Raw genomic sequence first — 16,155 nt, forward strand, 5'->3', positions numbered from 1 at the left:
ACTTATACAGTGGTATTCCAATTAAACTACCAAAGAATCATTTTATACAGGTGGGAAAAAAATTATTCATCTGGAAAAGTAAAAGGTCAAGAATATCAAGGGAATTAATTTTTAAAAAGTAAAAATTGACTAGCAATACCAGATTTCAAATGATATGACAAATAGTAATCAGCAAAATAATTTGATACTAGTTATGAAATAGAATGGAGGATTTGGTACCCAATAAACAATGACCATAGTGATCTACTTTAATAAATGCAAAGGTGCCTTGGAGGCAAGAACTCAGTATTTTTTTTTTAATTATTGGGAAACCTGGAGAATATTTGGCAGAAGCTACAAACAGGCCAACCTCTCACACCCAATACCAAGATAAAGTCAAAATGAGTACATGATTTAGGTATAAAGGCTGATATAAGCAAATGGGGGAGAACAGAAAATTCATCTCTCAAATCTATGGATAAGGGAAGAATTTATAACCAAACAAGATAGAGGACATGGGAAGTATAATGGACAATTTCAATTACATGAAAATAAAAGATTTTTGCACGAAAGCAAAACAAACAAAATTAGAAGGAAAACAAGAACAAGTGAATAGAAGGTATTTACAGCAAGTTTCTCTGATAAAGGCCTCTTATCTTTAATATGCAGGGAATTGAGCCAAATTTGTTTTTGGTTTTTTATATTTTTTTCCAGTTTGTCAATATCCAGCTTTATTGGAACTACCTAATTCTCTGAGAATTGAGTTTCAGAAGTGTAGAAAACAATAGTGAAAGAGCCTGTCACAAAAAGGTAACTTGGCAGGAGGGATGTTTTGGGGTGGGGGGCGGTTAGGACTTCTTTGAAGGGACGATGATGTCCAGGTCATGGATTCCATCTTTGTCGATGATCCGGACGCTGAAGGAAGGCAAGTTCAAGATGAAGCGCTTCTGGAGCTCTTCCAGACATTTCTTCAGGAGTTCTACTGCCTCCTCACGTGTGATACTTGGTTTATAAAAATGATCTAGGATGCTGAGGGTCAAAAAGGCACCATAACCATGGGCTGCAAATGGAGCTTTGGCCAGTGCTGCCAGGTAACCCATGTAGTACAGTGCAGGGCCTTCATGTTCATCATAGGTAGCCAAAAGGAGGTTGACGTGGTATGGGGTCCGAGTCCGGAGGTAGTAAGCCAGATTGCGGTGTGTGAAGTTAGCTGCTGCTGTGGGGGACAATTCATACCCATTGCGCATCTTGTAGAGCTGTACGTTTTTCTGAATGTATTCAGCAAACTGAACAGTGTCTCCAGCCTCTCCTACACTCATCTGGACAATGTTGCTGGCGGCCACGCAGTCGGAGGCCACCAAAATGTAGTCAGACCCTTGGATGCCGATAAGGTACTCCATAGTGGCGGTGGGGCAAGCCGAGACTCAGCTTCAGCCGGACCTGCCTGCAATTTTTCCTCACTGCCGACTCACGGGTCTGTTTTTGGTTTTTTAAAAGAGGCCATTCCTCAGAAATAAATGGACCATGGATAACGAACAGGCAGATTTCAGAAGAAATCTAACCCATTTATAGTCACACACACAAAAAAAATATGATGTAGGTGGTTCAGTGGAGAGCCAGGCCTATGGTTGGGAGGTTCTGGGTTCAAATCTAGATATGTGACTCTGGGCAATTGTAATAAATAGTAATAAGGGATTTTATTGACTGGTCATTGATAACTAACAGCTCAGGCTGTTACATACTTTCTTCCTCCCTTTTCCTCCCCTCCTCCTTTCCTTCTCTCTTTCTTCTAAATCAACTCGGGATGAGTTTATGATGTTTCAATTACCTAGTCCATTACATTCTTCTGCCTAGTATCAATTCTAAGATAGAAGGTAAGGATTTTTTTAAATGCTCTAAATCATTATAGAAATGCAAATTAAACAACTCTGAAGTACCTCATTTATCAGACTGGTTGTGACAGAAACTGAAAATGACAGATGTTGGTGAGGAATTGAAAAGAAAAAGCCACAATGATGCATTACTGGTGAAATTATGAACTGGTCTAACAATTCTGGAGAGCAATCTGCTATGCCCAAAGTTCTGTAAAACTGCAAATCCTTTGACCCAGCAATACTACAACTAACTCTATATTCCAAAGGGATTAAAAAAAAAAGGAAAATCACTTACCTGTGCAAAAATATTTATAGCAGCTTTTTGTGGTAGCAAAGAATTGGAAATTTAAGGGGATGCCTATCAATTGGAGAGTGGTTGAAAAAAACGTATATGAAAAAAATGGTTGAAATGGAATGCTATTATGTTAGGAATGATAATGGGGCTGGTTTCAGAAAAACCTAGGAATTTTTATATGAACTGATGTCAAGTGAAGTGAACAGAACAAGAATAATAGCAATATTTTAATGATAAACTGTGAAAGATAATTATTCTGATTAGGGCAATGAGCCAAAGCAATTTTTAAGGACACATGATGAAAACTGGGTTCTACCTGCAGAGAACTCTCGAGTGCATTCTTTTCCACTTTATTTTTCTTGCAACATAGCTAACATAGAAATGTTTTGTATGTCTTCATGCATAAAATCAACATATTGTTTGCCTTCTGACAGAGTGACAGGAGGAGAGACAGGAGGGAGGGAAATTGAAGTTTTTAAAAATGAATGTTAAAAATGTTCAATGTAGAGACAGACAGAGACAGAGAAAGGGAGGGAGGGAGGGAGGGAGAGAGAGAGAGAGAGAAAGAGAGAGAGAAGCATCAAAGTCAGAGTCAGGGAATGAATTAAGGGTTCACACTGGTGAGGCAGGTAGATGGTACAGTGGGTAGTTAGATTTGGAGTTTGAATTCTGCCTCTGACATTCACTAGCTATTTGTCTCTGGACAAATCATTTTATATCTCTCTGCCTCTGTTTCACTATCTGCAAAATGGGCACTACCTCACAGGGTTAAGGGGAGAGTCAAATAAGATAATGTATATAAAATTTTAAGTGTTATGTACAATGACCAATATGGAAATGTTTTGCATGATCATATGTATATAATCTAGATCAAACTGCTTAACATCATAGAGAAGATGAAGGGAAGGGAAGGAGAGAGATCATTTGGATCTTATAATTTAGGAAAATATGGTAGAAATTGTTATAATGTGGAATTGGCAAAATAAAGCATTTTTAAAAGAAAAAATGTTTAATGTATTTGGAAAATATTTAATGAAATTAAAAATATATTTTAAGAATAAGAGGAGTGGATTTAAAAAATCTGGGAATACATATGAAAGGATGCAGAGTGAAGTGAGTCTAACCAGGAGAACATAATAACCAGTAATGGTGATACTGTATTGATCAACTGTGAAACGTTTGGCTACTTTGATCAATACAATGATCCAAGACAATCCTGGAAGACCTCATAATGAAAAATGCTAACTTCCTCCAAAGAGTGAACTGATGAACTCTGAGTGAAGATTGAAGGATACTTTTTCTCTTCTACCTTCCTTCCTATCTTTTTTTGCAACATGGATAATATGGACATGTTTTGCATAAATTCACATGTATAATTGATATCAAATTGACTGCCTTGATAATAGGTGGTGGAGGGCTGAATGGAGAGAATTTAATACTAAGAAAAAATTTTAATGAATATTTAAAATAAATAATGTTTAAAAATTATTTTACACAATTAAAAAGAAAAGCTTCTTATAAGTTTCAAAAAGTCATTCTTTCTTGTTCAACGATGTATATGGAAATTCTAATTTTATATGGCATTTGCTAAGTTGAGAATAAAAATAAATTTTAAATAGAAAAAAGGGAGGGGGCAGCTGGGTAGCTCAGTGGTTTGAGAGCCAGGCCCAAAGACGGGAGTTCAAATCTGACATCAGACATTTCCCAGCTGTGTGACCCTGGGCAAGTCACTTGACCCCCATTGCCTAGCAATTACCACTCTTCTGCCTTGGAACCAATACACAGTCTTGATTCTAAGATGGAAGGTAAGGGTTTTCATTTTTTAAAAATGGGAAACAAATTTCATTTAAGTATTACGGTCAGAAGCCATATTATAAAAGGGTTGAGAAATGAAGCAACTTTTTTCTATGAGCCTGAGAAAGGGAGGAGAGATATAATATGGATGATATCAAGTCCCAGTATAGTAGTTCTCAAACTTTTTTTGGTCTCAGGACCCTTTTACACTTTTAAAAATTGAGAAGTTTTCCCCAAGAGCTTTTGATTCAGTGGGTTAATGATACTTACTTTAACCTATAAGAAATGATGCAAAGTGAAGTAAACAGAACTAGAAGAATGTTGTACACAGTGACAGAAATATTATATGAACATTTACGAATGAATTATTTGTTCTTAACAATACAGTGATCCAAGACAATTCTCAGACTCATGATGAAAAACGCCACCTGTTTCCAGAGAAAAAGAGCTGATGGAATCTGAATGCAGATCAAGACTTATTTTGCTTTATTTCGCTTTTCTTTTGTTTACATTCTCTTTCACAAGATGATTAATATGGGAAGACATTTTATACTATCACACATGGAAAATTTATATCAGACTTCTTGCTGCCTGAGAGGGTAAAAATTTGATGCAAAGTTAAAGATTTTAAAATTGTCTTTTCATGTAATTGAAGGAAAATATTATTTAAAAATATTATTTTATTATTAATAATAGCTAATGTTTTCTGTGTGCCACGTACTGTGGTAAGCACTTTACAATTATTATTTTATTTTATCCTCACAACCCTGGGAGGTAGGTGCTATTATTATCTCCATCTTACTGATGTGAAAACTGAGGTAAACAGAGGTTAAATGACTTACCAAGAGTCTTACAATTAGTACATATCTGAAGCCAAATTTGAACTCAGATCTTCCTGGCTCCAGTCCCAACACTATCTCTATCTTGGTATTATTATGAAAACAGTTTTGATCTCAGACTCCCTGAAACGGTCTTGGGGATCTCTGAACAACACTTTGAGAATTGCTGGTTTAGTGAAAATTATTTTTTGAAGAATGGGAAAAACATGTCCATGTTTGAAGGTAGTAGAGAAGGAAAGTTGTAGATACCAAATGGAAAGGGAAAGATTCAAAGGCTCACACAGAGAGTACATGGCAAGGAATAAATGGTAAGAAAACTAGAGGTGGCTTGGTGAGGGGGGAGGGCAGAGTAAATTATGAAGGGCTTTGAGGGCCAAATAGAATTTTGTATTTGATTCTAATAGTGACAAATAATATGGAGTTCATTGAGCAGAGGTGACGTGATCAGACCAGTACTTTAAGAAAACCATTTTGGTGTCTGAATGAAGAATGGAGTGGGGAGAGACGAGATCGGTAGCTCCACCAGCAGGTTATTGCAATAGTCCAGGTGTGAGGTGATGAGGGCTTGCACTAGAGTGAGGCAGCACCAGAGAAGGGGACATAAAGAGATCTTGCAGACATGAAATCAACACATAGGATACTGGGGAGAGGTGGGACGAGGGCGGGGTGAGTCAAATATGACACTTAGGAGCTTGAAGAACTGAAGAATGGTCTCCTCTATAGTAACAAATTAGTTGGAAGGTAGGGGGAATACAGGAAAAAATAGTGAGTTTAGTTTGGGACATGCTGAATTTAGGAGGTCTACTGGACATCTAGTTCAAGATATTTGCAAGGGAAATTGGTGATTAGTAGAGACATCAAGGCAGGACACATAGATTTGAGGATCATAAGCATAGAGATAGTAATTAAAATGATAGAAAAGTGATGACATCACCAAAAGAAGCAGCATAGAGGGAGTGATTTTTATACGGTTTCTGGTTGTAAGAAGTCACAATCCCTGGAAATGCTACAGTCTTTCAGAACTGTGCCTAATATTTTAACATCAGAGTAATATTCCCAAACTGCTTTATGAAAGTTGCTTGTTTATAAAGTGAAATAAAAACTTTATGATACTAATATAGTCCAAAAATTATTTATAAAATACCTACTACATTCAGTTCTCTGAGGAACTAGGGATATAAAAACAAATTGAAAAAGTTATTGCTCTAAAGAAACTTGTATTTTATCTAGTGTTTTCATTACCAAGAGGGCCAATAACATGAGGTGACGTCTTGAGGAGTTGCACAGTCATTAATATCACTCTTTCTTCCAGTCATGAAAGTCCAGTGGCAAGACAAAAGTCAGGATGACTGATGATAGCCTAGGATGCAGCAGACAACTTTGGCATCTTCAATGTCTGACCAGACTTTAAGCATTCCACAGCATGTTTTAGGTACCTTGATGGCCACTGGAACAAATTGTTCTCACCTGCCCATTCTACTGGGGAAGTCTTCATATGCTTGGGGTAGACATCCCCCTAAGTCACTAATGGCTTTTAGACCCTCGACCTGGCTTAGCCCTCCTGCAGAGACAGTTTGACAGGGGCATGGCTGCCCATGCTACAGCTTCTTGGAGCCACAGGTAAGTGGGGTGAAAGGTAGACACAAGGTGGATGAGCAGCCCTAAAAAGAGCTCAACCAGCTCTCATAACAGAGGTGCTAGACCTCTCTGAGTAGCCTATATATCCCAGATAATTTCAGTCCAAAAACATCACTGAAAGCAGGAAGATAACTGGAGTGATATTTATAATTTTAATGATCTAGGTCATTGTCACAATTTCTCACTGTAAACTCTAAAATATTTTGCTTCTATGTGAGCCAGAGGGGCATCTGTAGTTTGGTAAACACAACTGACTTAGAGCATTTGCTTTTATAACTATGTAAACTTGAACTAGGTAATTAACTTCTCAAAATTCCATTTTCTTTTACCAGATCTCTCATAGTATTGTTTGTTAGGTTCAAATAACAAGAATGTATACAAAGCATTTTGTAAACCGTGAAGCATTAATCACTACTAGTATCTGTACCAGTCAAATTAATTCATTTTTTACCCATCCATCCTCTGCTAGGCTTTGTTCCCTGTAGATTCAGTCAATGAAGCAATTGTACACTATGGTGTATATTGCCTAAGAAATAGAACAAAGAAAATCAGAATTTCTATTGATATTAATATAAATTAACAGGAGATATTAATGGAAATTAATAGCTCGAACCAAAAAATTCTAAAGGCAAATTGTCTTGCAGTTTTGAGTAAAATATTTAGTTTGACATTTTCACTAACCAAAAAATATAGGATATGTGATTTTTAAATTTCCTCCATCTTGCTTGGTCTAGCACTCAAGAATGTGCATACCCACACTACACAGGCATGTGCTAGCTAATGACAAATCAGAAACAACTGACTGCCCCCCTGGTCTGTCCTAAGCCAAGCTTGAGCCACCATTGGCACATGTGAGGCACAGGAAGTGAGGTAGAGAACAGCCTCTGGAGTTTGCTCACTTCCTGTGGACAGGGCTAGGCGCCAGTTCGATCCTGGAGTTCAAGCTGGGAAGGAGGCCCACAGACAGCTTTCCTTCAAATCGGTCACATGAGTGAAAGGACTGACTCCCTTCCTTGCCTTGGCCCTCCAAGGCCTAAAACTCCCTCTGGCTCTGCCAGGAGGTTGAGTTAACCTCTTCCTTCTCTCCCTCTAATAATTTAATACTCTCATAATTAAATTACCATAAAACTCCATTCTGACTTGAGTGTTTCATTAGGATTTTCATAAATGATATCCTTGGTGACCAATAATTAATATAATCAGTCTTAAAAAGTGATTTCCATATCACAGATATAGGTAAAGTTTATTATCCATCCTAAAATAATTAGCACCTAATGTGTACAAGGCACTGTTAGCTCCTAGTGGGGAGGCAGTTTATGACATGGATCCTATCATCAGTTCATAATCTAATTACCTTTGAAAGGTAGGTTAATAAAAAAAATAATACATGTAGAGGTAATATATAAATTACATATATATATACACATAATATATATAAGTATATACATCCAGTAGAAACAACATATAGCTAAGAAAAATTGCCTACCATATGAGAAAGCAAAGTGCATATTAATGTTTGATGGACAAAGACTCTCAGGGAAGAGGTGTGTTTCAGGGAAAGAAAGAACATTCCTCCGAGCCCAACTTTTTCTCCACTAGAAACAAAATGAGGAAGTGTATTGAGTGGTGAATGTTTAATTTGGAGTTCTATATTCAGGGATATTAACTTACCAATCAGATAATCTGAAAAAAAAATGTGACATCATTTTCAAGAAGAAAAAAAGTCTTATCATAATGCATTTTTCTAGCAGTCCAAAAAGATAAAAATATTTAAACAATTAGATGGTGCTGCACTTCAAAATGGCAGGAACTAGAGGTCAAAAGATAGTTCAACACATCTAAGTTTTCTATAGATTTGTATTATTGAGAGTTTCAAAACACAAGCAAAAGACAAAGCCTTAATGATACTGGAACCAAATACTCTTATTAATGTGCACTCTGGTGCATTAACAGAACCAAAAAATTCTAAAAAATTGGCTTGGCTTGAAACAAAGGCTCCAATGGAATTTTGGTTTGATGCTTTCACTAACAAAAATTGTTACATTTTAACTTGGATAATGCTTTTACACTGGTTTTAAGTAGCTCTATTAGTACTATGGTCAAGTTCTACTTAATGTTTTTTAGTCTTTATACCTTATAAAGAATACCTTCTACAGTAATGAGAAAAGTAAGGAGTAGAGGGAAAAAATGAGTTCAATTTGGGGTAAGTTTTATACCTAATAAAGAATGGAGGTTGCATGTATTTATAAAATCTGTAACAACATATCCTTAATTTTAAATAGCTTCTCTGTCAAAACATGAAAACATTTGCCTAAAATCTCTAACAAAACCCCAACCACATTAATACTTATTGCAAATTAAAATTAATCTTGAATCAAATTAAAATACATTTGATTACTAAGAAAGAAAGTGGTCATTTTGACAACAAATTCTAATTTTAATTTTAAAAAGTCAAGCATTGTGTGTTGTGCACTGTGCTAACTGCTTGGGTTAGTAAGACAAAATTTTTTAAAATCTTGCATTATAACATATTAAATATCTATGTCATGCAAATCAGATACAAGTTGATCTTGAATCATTGCTAAGGACACATATTTTGACTACTAAATAGAATTGTAGCAAAAGGTGAGAGGCATAGCAAAAGGCTTGGCACAGTTCAATAATCCACTTGATTCACTCCACGGCTTCACAATCAAGGCAGTATGGAAATCCAAAACTGCTTTGTAAGAGGGCAGTGGAAAGAACAAATTTAATGCAAATTCTACCTCTTCATACTTGCAAAGATGCTATCCTGCACTCATAAGTTTACTCTTGTGAGTTGCCATTGAAATAACATGTCTAATTCCTATTCCTAACAAGATTTAGAGTTCTAAAATGAATGAGATTATCAAATCAAAGTTCCTTACTCTAAAGACAGGGGACCCAAAGAATTGCCCAAAGGCAATCAAGTCACTGGAAAAACTAGGCTTGAAGCCTGGTCTTCTGACTATAAACCTCCTCTTTATAAAGGGAATGTTAATTTTTATGTTCTTTTGTATTACTAGAATCTATATTTGTTAGGCTGAAATAATCTACGATGGAGCATTTGCCAAAAGAGGCACTGTTGTGTGCAGAGAAGCCACTGTTATTAATATCCCTACTACTGGCCAAGCTAGAAGGGCCATTGAGTCTAAGGAAACACGGTCCATGTTGCTTTGAAGAGGCTTTGAGGTTAGGAGAGTGACAACTAAAGCTACTTCCTCTCCACCTAAACCTCAAAAGACCAACACCCCCACTTTCTCTTCCCTAAAAGTTTCATTATTTTTGTCTTTTCCCACCAAAAGACAAATGGCAAAAGGCACAAAAGGCAAAAAGGAAGTAAGCTGCTATCATTAAAGATGCATCCAGAGTTATTTGACGCTCTCAAATTTAATAAAAGAATACTGAGCTTCATTCATATCCCTTAGGTCCAATTTAACACTGGCTCCCATTTTCTACCAATGAAGAGCTCATATAACAAACAGCATTGTTCCTCTCTTAAAAAAAACAAAAACATTCATTATCTCAGTTTCCTAGTTTACATTTACTTCACGGAGTTTGGGCTCTGATCTGAGCTTAATAATAGAATCAAATTTTTCATTCTGAAGGCTAAAAAAGGTCTTCAATTTTCTAAATAATAGAGCAAATTTATACTGTAAAATGTAGGAAATAAGAACTTAGGTTAACAGTAAAACAATAATAAAACACTGCAAGGTACATTTCTGAATATATATAAGATTCTCTTAAGCAAAGCATAACTATTTTTCAGTGGCTCAAATCCAACTACCAAGAAAAACAAACGCAGCTACATTTTATTAAAATGTCAAAATACTGCAAAGTTTCCAAACATTTCCTTAAATAGAACAGTTTTTTTTAATTGAAATTTTTCTCAATATACCTGTCACTTGAATGACTGGCATTTTTGCCCTAAACAAGATAGTAAAACTCTTTTCATTTCAAAAAACATTGCTCAACTTTGGCTCTCCAGCTCTCCAGCAACTGTACCATCATACATCATTACTAATGGCACTGTAACAGTAAGTAGCCAACTAACAGTAGCATTTAGAACAGATTCCTAACTTGGAGTCATTGAATGTTTTAAAAACATATTTTCATAATTGGATTTCAATGTAATTAGTTTCCTTTGTAATCCTATGTATTTTTTAAAAAAATATTTTTCTGAGAAGGGGTTCATAATTTTTACTAGATGTATTTCCTGATCACCAGAAGGAAAGCATAACACAGAAAAGGTTAAGGATTGAGACCCTAAGGCATGCTTATACTTTAAGATAGCTAGCTAATGTGAAAGGTACCCAAAGGGGACTAATGCTGCTCTCAATAAAGCAGGGTTCTTAAAGGTAGTGAATTAATCAGCTTTAAATAAATTTTGGGGTTAGAGACAAAAATAGTGCTCTCATTTGCCTAATGTCTATGAAAATATGAGTTTGCATATTAAGAGTGAAAAAAAGTAAGGATATGAAGAAAAAGAAATAAAATTGGAATTGAACTCCTAGGTGTTTTTAAAAAAGAGAATACTTTTCTGATTTTGCACTTCTATGCCTAGGAGAATCCTAGTTATTTCAAATGAAATCATGTTCTCTGAATTTCCAGAAACAAGTTACTGTTTGGTAGGAGGTGAATTATAACTAATTTTATTTGTGACAAACATTAATTTTAATAATAATATCAAAATGGGGGCAGTTTTAAGGCTCAGTGGATAGAGAACCAGGCCTGAAGACCAGAAGTCCTAGGTTCAAATTTGGCCTCACAGACTTCCTAGCTGTGTGATCCTGGGGAAGTCACTTAATCCCTATTGATGGCCCTTACCACTCTTCTGCCTTGGAACCAATATAGTATTTGATTCTAAGATGGAAGGTATTTTTTTAAAAGAATATAAAAATGTAACTTATATAAAAATATATTTCTACAAGTAGTTCCAAAAATGGCATTAAGAAAATCTCCAGATTTAAAAATAAAAGTTGAATTATAACTGTTAGGTAAACAAAGGCAACAAAAGGCAATGCAAATTCTGTAGTGGATACTATCTCTAAAATTGACAAAATATGCAAAAGCCAATACTACTTAGAGGGATCAACAGTGAAATTTTAAAGCAACAGAAGTCATATATTCATATGCTAGTCAGGATTTTCTCAGAAGGTACTGTTGAATGCCTGATCCCTGAAGTTTTAAATACATAAATATTAATTTTGTTGATTTTATGACTAAGTGAAGCCCTCTGGCTTAAGAGTTTTCCCCTATCCCCAAATAGAACTCAAAATGCAGTTTGTCCTTTAACATCTTCCCACTAAAAGTATTTGGACACTATTTCAAAGCAATTTGTTGCACCTGCAATTTCTGGGCAAAAAAAAAAAAGTAAAATCAGCAAAAGTAACTAAAGTAACAAAAATGGTTTCTGACATACTAGGGCAAGATCATATATGGGAGAAATAAATAAGATTTGCAATAGGAAAGATCAAATGTCTATATTCAGGTCTTTAAAAACATTTTTCAAATTTTTCATATGATTTTTACTTTTTCTGATTAAGCCAATATCCTTCAGACAAAAATTTCAACATAATGCTACCCTAAGAGTAATTTTAAGTAACTAGTGACTTATTTAAAAGTCTGTATTAACTTTTCTATTAAGGATTCCTTCATCAGTCAACAGAAACACTATCTTGCAAATAGCCAAAGTGAACAAAAACATAATAAATATATTAAACTATATAATTATGAGATTGTCTTCCATATATCTAAAGAAGGATTTATTGTTCATAGTCATATAACCATTTATGATTTACACATATTACATCATTTGATCCTCACCATAATTTTGAAAATTAGGTGATATTGAGTCTTACTGTTCCCATTTTTTCCGATGGAAACCTGGGGCTTAGGTTGGATATCATATGCCCAATTTCAGAGCCAAATCTAGTGCTCACCTCCCAACTCTTTTAAATACACTTATTATAAATCCATTATTTATCAACCAACCTCTTGAAACTTCATATAGACAACATAGTAAATTTCAGCCTCTACTACCCCATTGTGACTCAGATGTCACAAAGAAATGTGGAAGCTAGGCTTAAGTTCTCTGGCTTAAATTAAGGAAGAAAAGTTTCAAGAAAAGGCTGAATAAAATATAGTAGGTTTGTTGTCCAAGGACCAGTCTAGCAAAACTTATTCCTACCTGATAACATTCTAACATTCTTTAGTCACAGACACTAATTACCCTAATTAAAGGTAAAGAGAGAGGGAAGTCTACATCAGCAAAATATTACTGTTATTGAGGAAATGATAAATCACAGAAGTATTTTAAGTAATAGGTTCCAAGTATTTATTATACATGGTATAAAGTAGAAAGAAATGTACTATTTGTCCTAATACATTTTTCAGTATTCAAAACATACCCCTTTAGTTTAATAACAGTAATAATGGGCATGTATATAATGCTTTAAGGCTTGCAAAGTACTTTAAATAAATTATCTTATTTGACTTTCACAAGTTTTTGAGGTTATTGCTATTAAACTCAGTTTTTAATGAGTTGACTACAGATGAGAAAGACTAAGTGATTTCCTTAGATTGGTCACACAGCTAATGTCTCTGAGTCAGGATTATAATCTATTTCCCAAGTTTCAAGGTCACCATTCTATCTATTATACACTGTATCATACTATCTCAAATATCTTAGTATTTTAGGATTTGGGGGCAAATGTGTGTCTATTTCCTTCATAGTTTTAAAGATTTTAAGCTAACTTTGATAAAATAAGGTGCTTTTTTTCAAAATAGAAGTCTGTTAAGTGCATAGGTTTTAGTGCATGCCTTTATGAAGTTTTATTTTTATTTTAAGAAAGAAAATTCCATGGTTTTAAATATCTTTGGAAAATTCCTAACTTTATGCAATATTTATACTAGTAAATTGACTCAATCAAATTTTTATCAATGTAATCACATTCCCCACTAACTTAGCACTGAAATGTTAGTTTTTACTAAATGTCAATTTCTGAGTAACATTAAAAAATTACAGCATCTTCTAATATTTTAGCTTTAACTGTTTTCTCCCTCCCTAATTATCTAAGAAAGTAATTTAAATATTAATGTACTAGGGAAAATAGTTTCAATAAAAGAATCCTATTGTGAATAAACCTTTTTCTGAGTTTAATGTTTACATTGGGTTTTGAGTAGATATAACCTTGCATAAAGACCAAAAGCAATAAGTAATCCTAAATACCCAGAGAATAAAAAATATACACAAGCAATACTAAAGATTTCTTAAGAATCTATTAAGAATTTACTTTTGAAAACAATAGCAAGTTACACACATGCAAAAATTTCCTTCCCTTAATCCATGAAGTTTTTCTGCAGACAGGGAAATAGTATTAATAATTTGATAAACTACTAAGATTTTTCTTCTACTTATTGATGCAAACACAATACTGATCATCAATAATCCTATATTTCAATATACAATAAAGAAATATTCCCATCCCTAGGACATTAAAAGGGCAAAAATCCTTGCATTTCTGGGTATCATTCTTGGTAGATAGCACAACTTTAAAGAGTTACTGTGCCAAATGCAATTTAAACATTCAAAGTCATAGGAGATGGAGTCCCTGAAATATTCAATGTAGTGTTAAACCAAAAGATATCTATCTTCCTTTAACAATCTGGATTTAAGCCCTTATTGAAACAGAGATGAAAGAAAATGAGTATTTTTTAACTTAAAACCCATTTGTTCATATAAAATAAATTGGCATCTAGTTGATAATGGAAATTTCTACTTTTAAAAAGTGACCAGTAGTAAAACTACCAAAAGGTGAAAAAAAGAGCATAGCAAACACATAATTAACTCATGTTAACTACAGCCTACACTATTTATTTGTACTAGACTTTACACTAAGAATAAGTTTAGTAACTGATAAAAAATAAAGATATCAAGTATTAATTAACTTTTAACAATACCCCACCCAAAAGGCTTTTTTTTCATGTAAAGAGACCTAATTATCAACTCTCAATATAAAATTTTCTCTTATGAAGACACCTCAAAATACCACTTTGATATGTCAAACTAGCTAGTACCTTACTTTAAATAAGGAATTTGCACTGTCACCACTTAAAAATTCAAAATTACCTATCATTAGCAGTAGAGAAATGCTACATTTTAAAGTTAAGAGTTTTTCCTACTGTAGTTTCTCTTTAGAGGATTCTCCGTTGTCCCTTACCTTAGTAAATAAAATAAAGGGGATATGCAAAAAAGGAAAAACAGAATTAATTTCTTTAAAAATCTATTTATGACTTCCAAAAAAGGGATGACTTTAAATATCATTTAACAGCTCAATTTAGATTTATTGTACTTGTCAAGTTTTCTTTTTAAAAAGTCACTCACACACAAAGTAATAACACTAAGTAGTACATGGTTTAAGTGAAAGTTGGCAAAATATCAGTCCTGTATCACAAAAGGCAGTAAACTCAATGGTGGTCTAAAATTTCATCAACTATGCACCAAAGAACACCCCCCCCCATAAATATTCAAATTAGCTAAAAGGTGGGAAAGATATTCCTTACTAGCCAATCCAGGATATTAATGGTTAACTAAATGCACAAAAATAGAATAAGTATTTAAAGGAGGGTGGGGGAGAAAAGGAGAGAATCAAAGAAAAAAAAATTTGAAAATGTGCAGGTGATCTCAATTATGGGCTGCAACAATAACCCATTAAATACATTACATAAACCCTCATAATAAAATATTACCAGTGCCCTAGTACCACAGGTCAACTGATTTTTTCCCCTCAAATCAGTGAGGAACTTTTTATTCAGAACAATTTTATTTTAAGACATCTGCAGTGATAATAAGCTATCAAACTTTATTCTGAATAACAATAAAGTGCTGAACGGTAATTACCTGAATTTTACATGTTTGTATTCTTTATTTATGCTTTACTTATACTTTAAGTCAAAAGAGCCCTTTCTACTTCAATATCAAATTGTTGTGCACACATTATATACATTTATTTTTATATATAGCTTTCAGTAAGGAGCTAAGCAGTACTGCAACCTTCTTGAATGGCTGAAAGATAAAAACAAATCATGCAAGTTATCTTTAGGAGGTGTACTTAAACTTAAGGAAAAAAGGGACACTTACTGAACCTTTTATACCATGAAATTATACCATTTACTAAAATATTATTATACTAGATGCCTAGGTTTAGATTGGCAAGCATCATGCCACTGACATGCTTGTTTCTGGTAACTAAGGAAGGCAATCTTTAAAAATAAGGTGATCTGCAATTTCATACTGTGAACAACTATTTCTCATTAAACTGTGCGATTAAATTTGAGATAACTTTAAGCAAATCCATACACAATCACACAATTAGTACATGCAAAACAGCACTGGTGCAGCATGAAAGGTGTGCCAGTTTTTATCTAAAGACTCTTTCCTTTTGTTTCATGATGCAAGATGGCAGATAAATTTCATCTGGGTCAGTGAGTGAAGAATAGGTCTCCCAAATTGAGCACATAATAATTTCAGAGTTTTAGAGAAAACAACCGCACAAACATCCTAAAGAAAAACCAATCAGAAAATCTTAGGCAACTGACACAGCTCAAGAAAAAAAAAAGGAAAAAAAGAATCATGCTGTGAAGTGTTCTCATAAAATAATTCAACAAACTCTTCAAAACAGTGGTTTGAGTTGAAGTTGGCAAACTGCTGCATAGA

General features: G+C 34.2%; 1 protein-coding gene across 1 annotated transcript; it reads right to left on the bottom strand.

The window, feature by feature from the left end:
• Positions 1-693: 693 nt before the first annotated feature.
• On the bottom strand, positions 694-14,762 carry LOC100016464 (proteasome subunit beta type-2-like). The gene has a single exon (XM_056825045.1). The coding sequence runs from the start codon at positions 1,377-1,379 to the stop codon at positions 828-830; it is 552 nt and encodes a 183-aa protein (XP_056681023.1). The 5' UTR covers positions 1,380-14,762; the 3' UTR covers positions 694-827.
• Positions 14,763-16,155: the final 1,393 nt, after the last annotated feature.

The sequence above is a fragment of the Monodelphis domestica genome, chromosome 3 (assembly GCF_027887165.1).
Source record: "Monodelphis domestica isolate mMonDom1 chromosome 3, mMonDom1.pri, whole genome shotgun sequence".
NCBI classification, from domain to species: Eukaryota; Metazoa; Chordata; class Mammalia; order Didelphimorphia; family Didelphidae; genus Monodelphis; species Monodelphis domestica.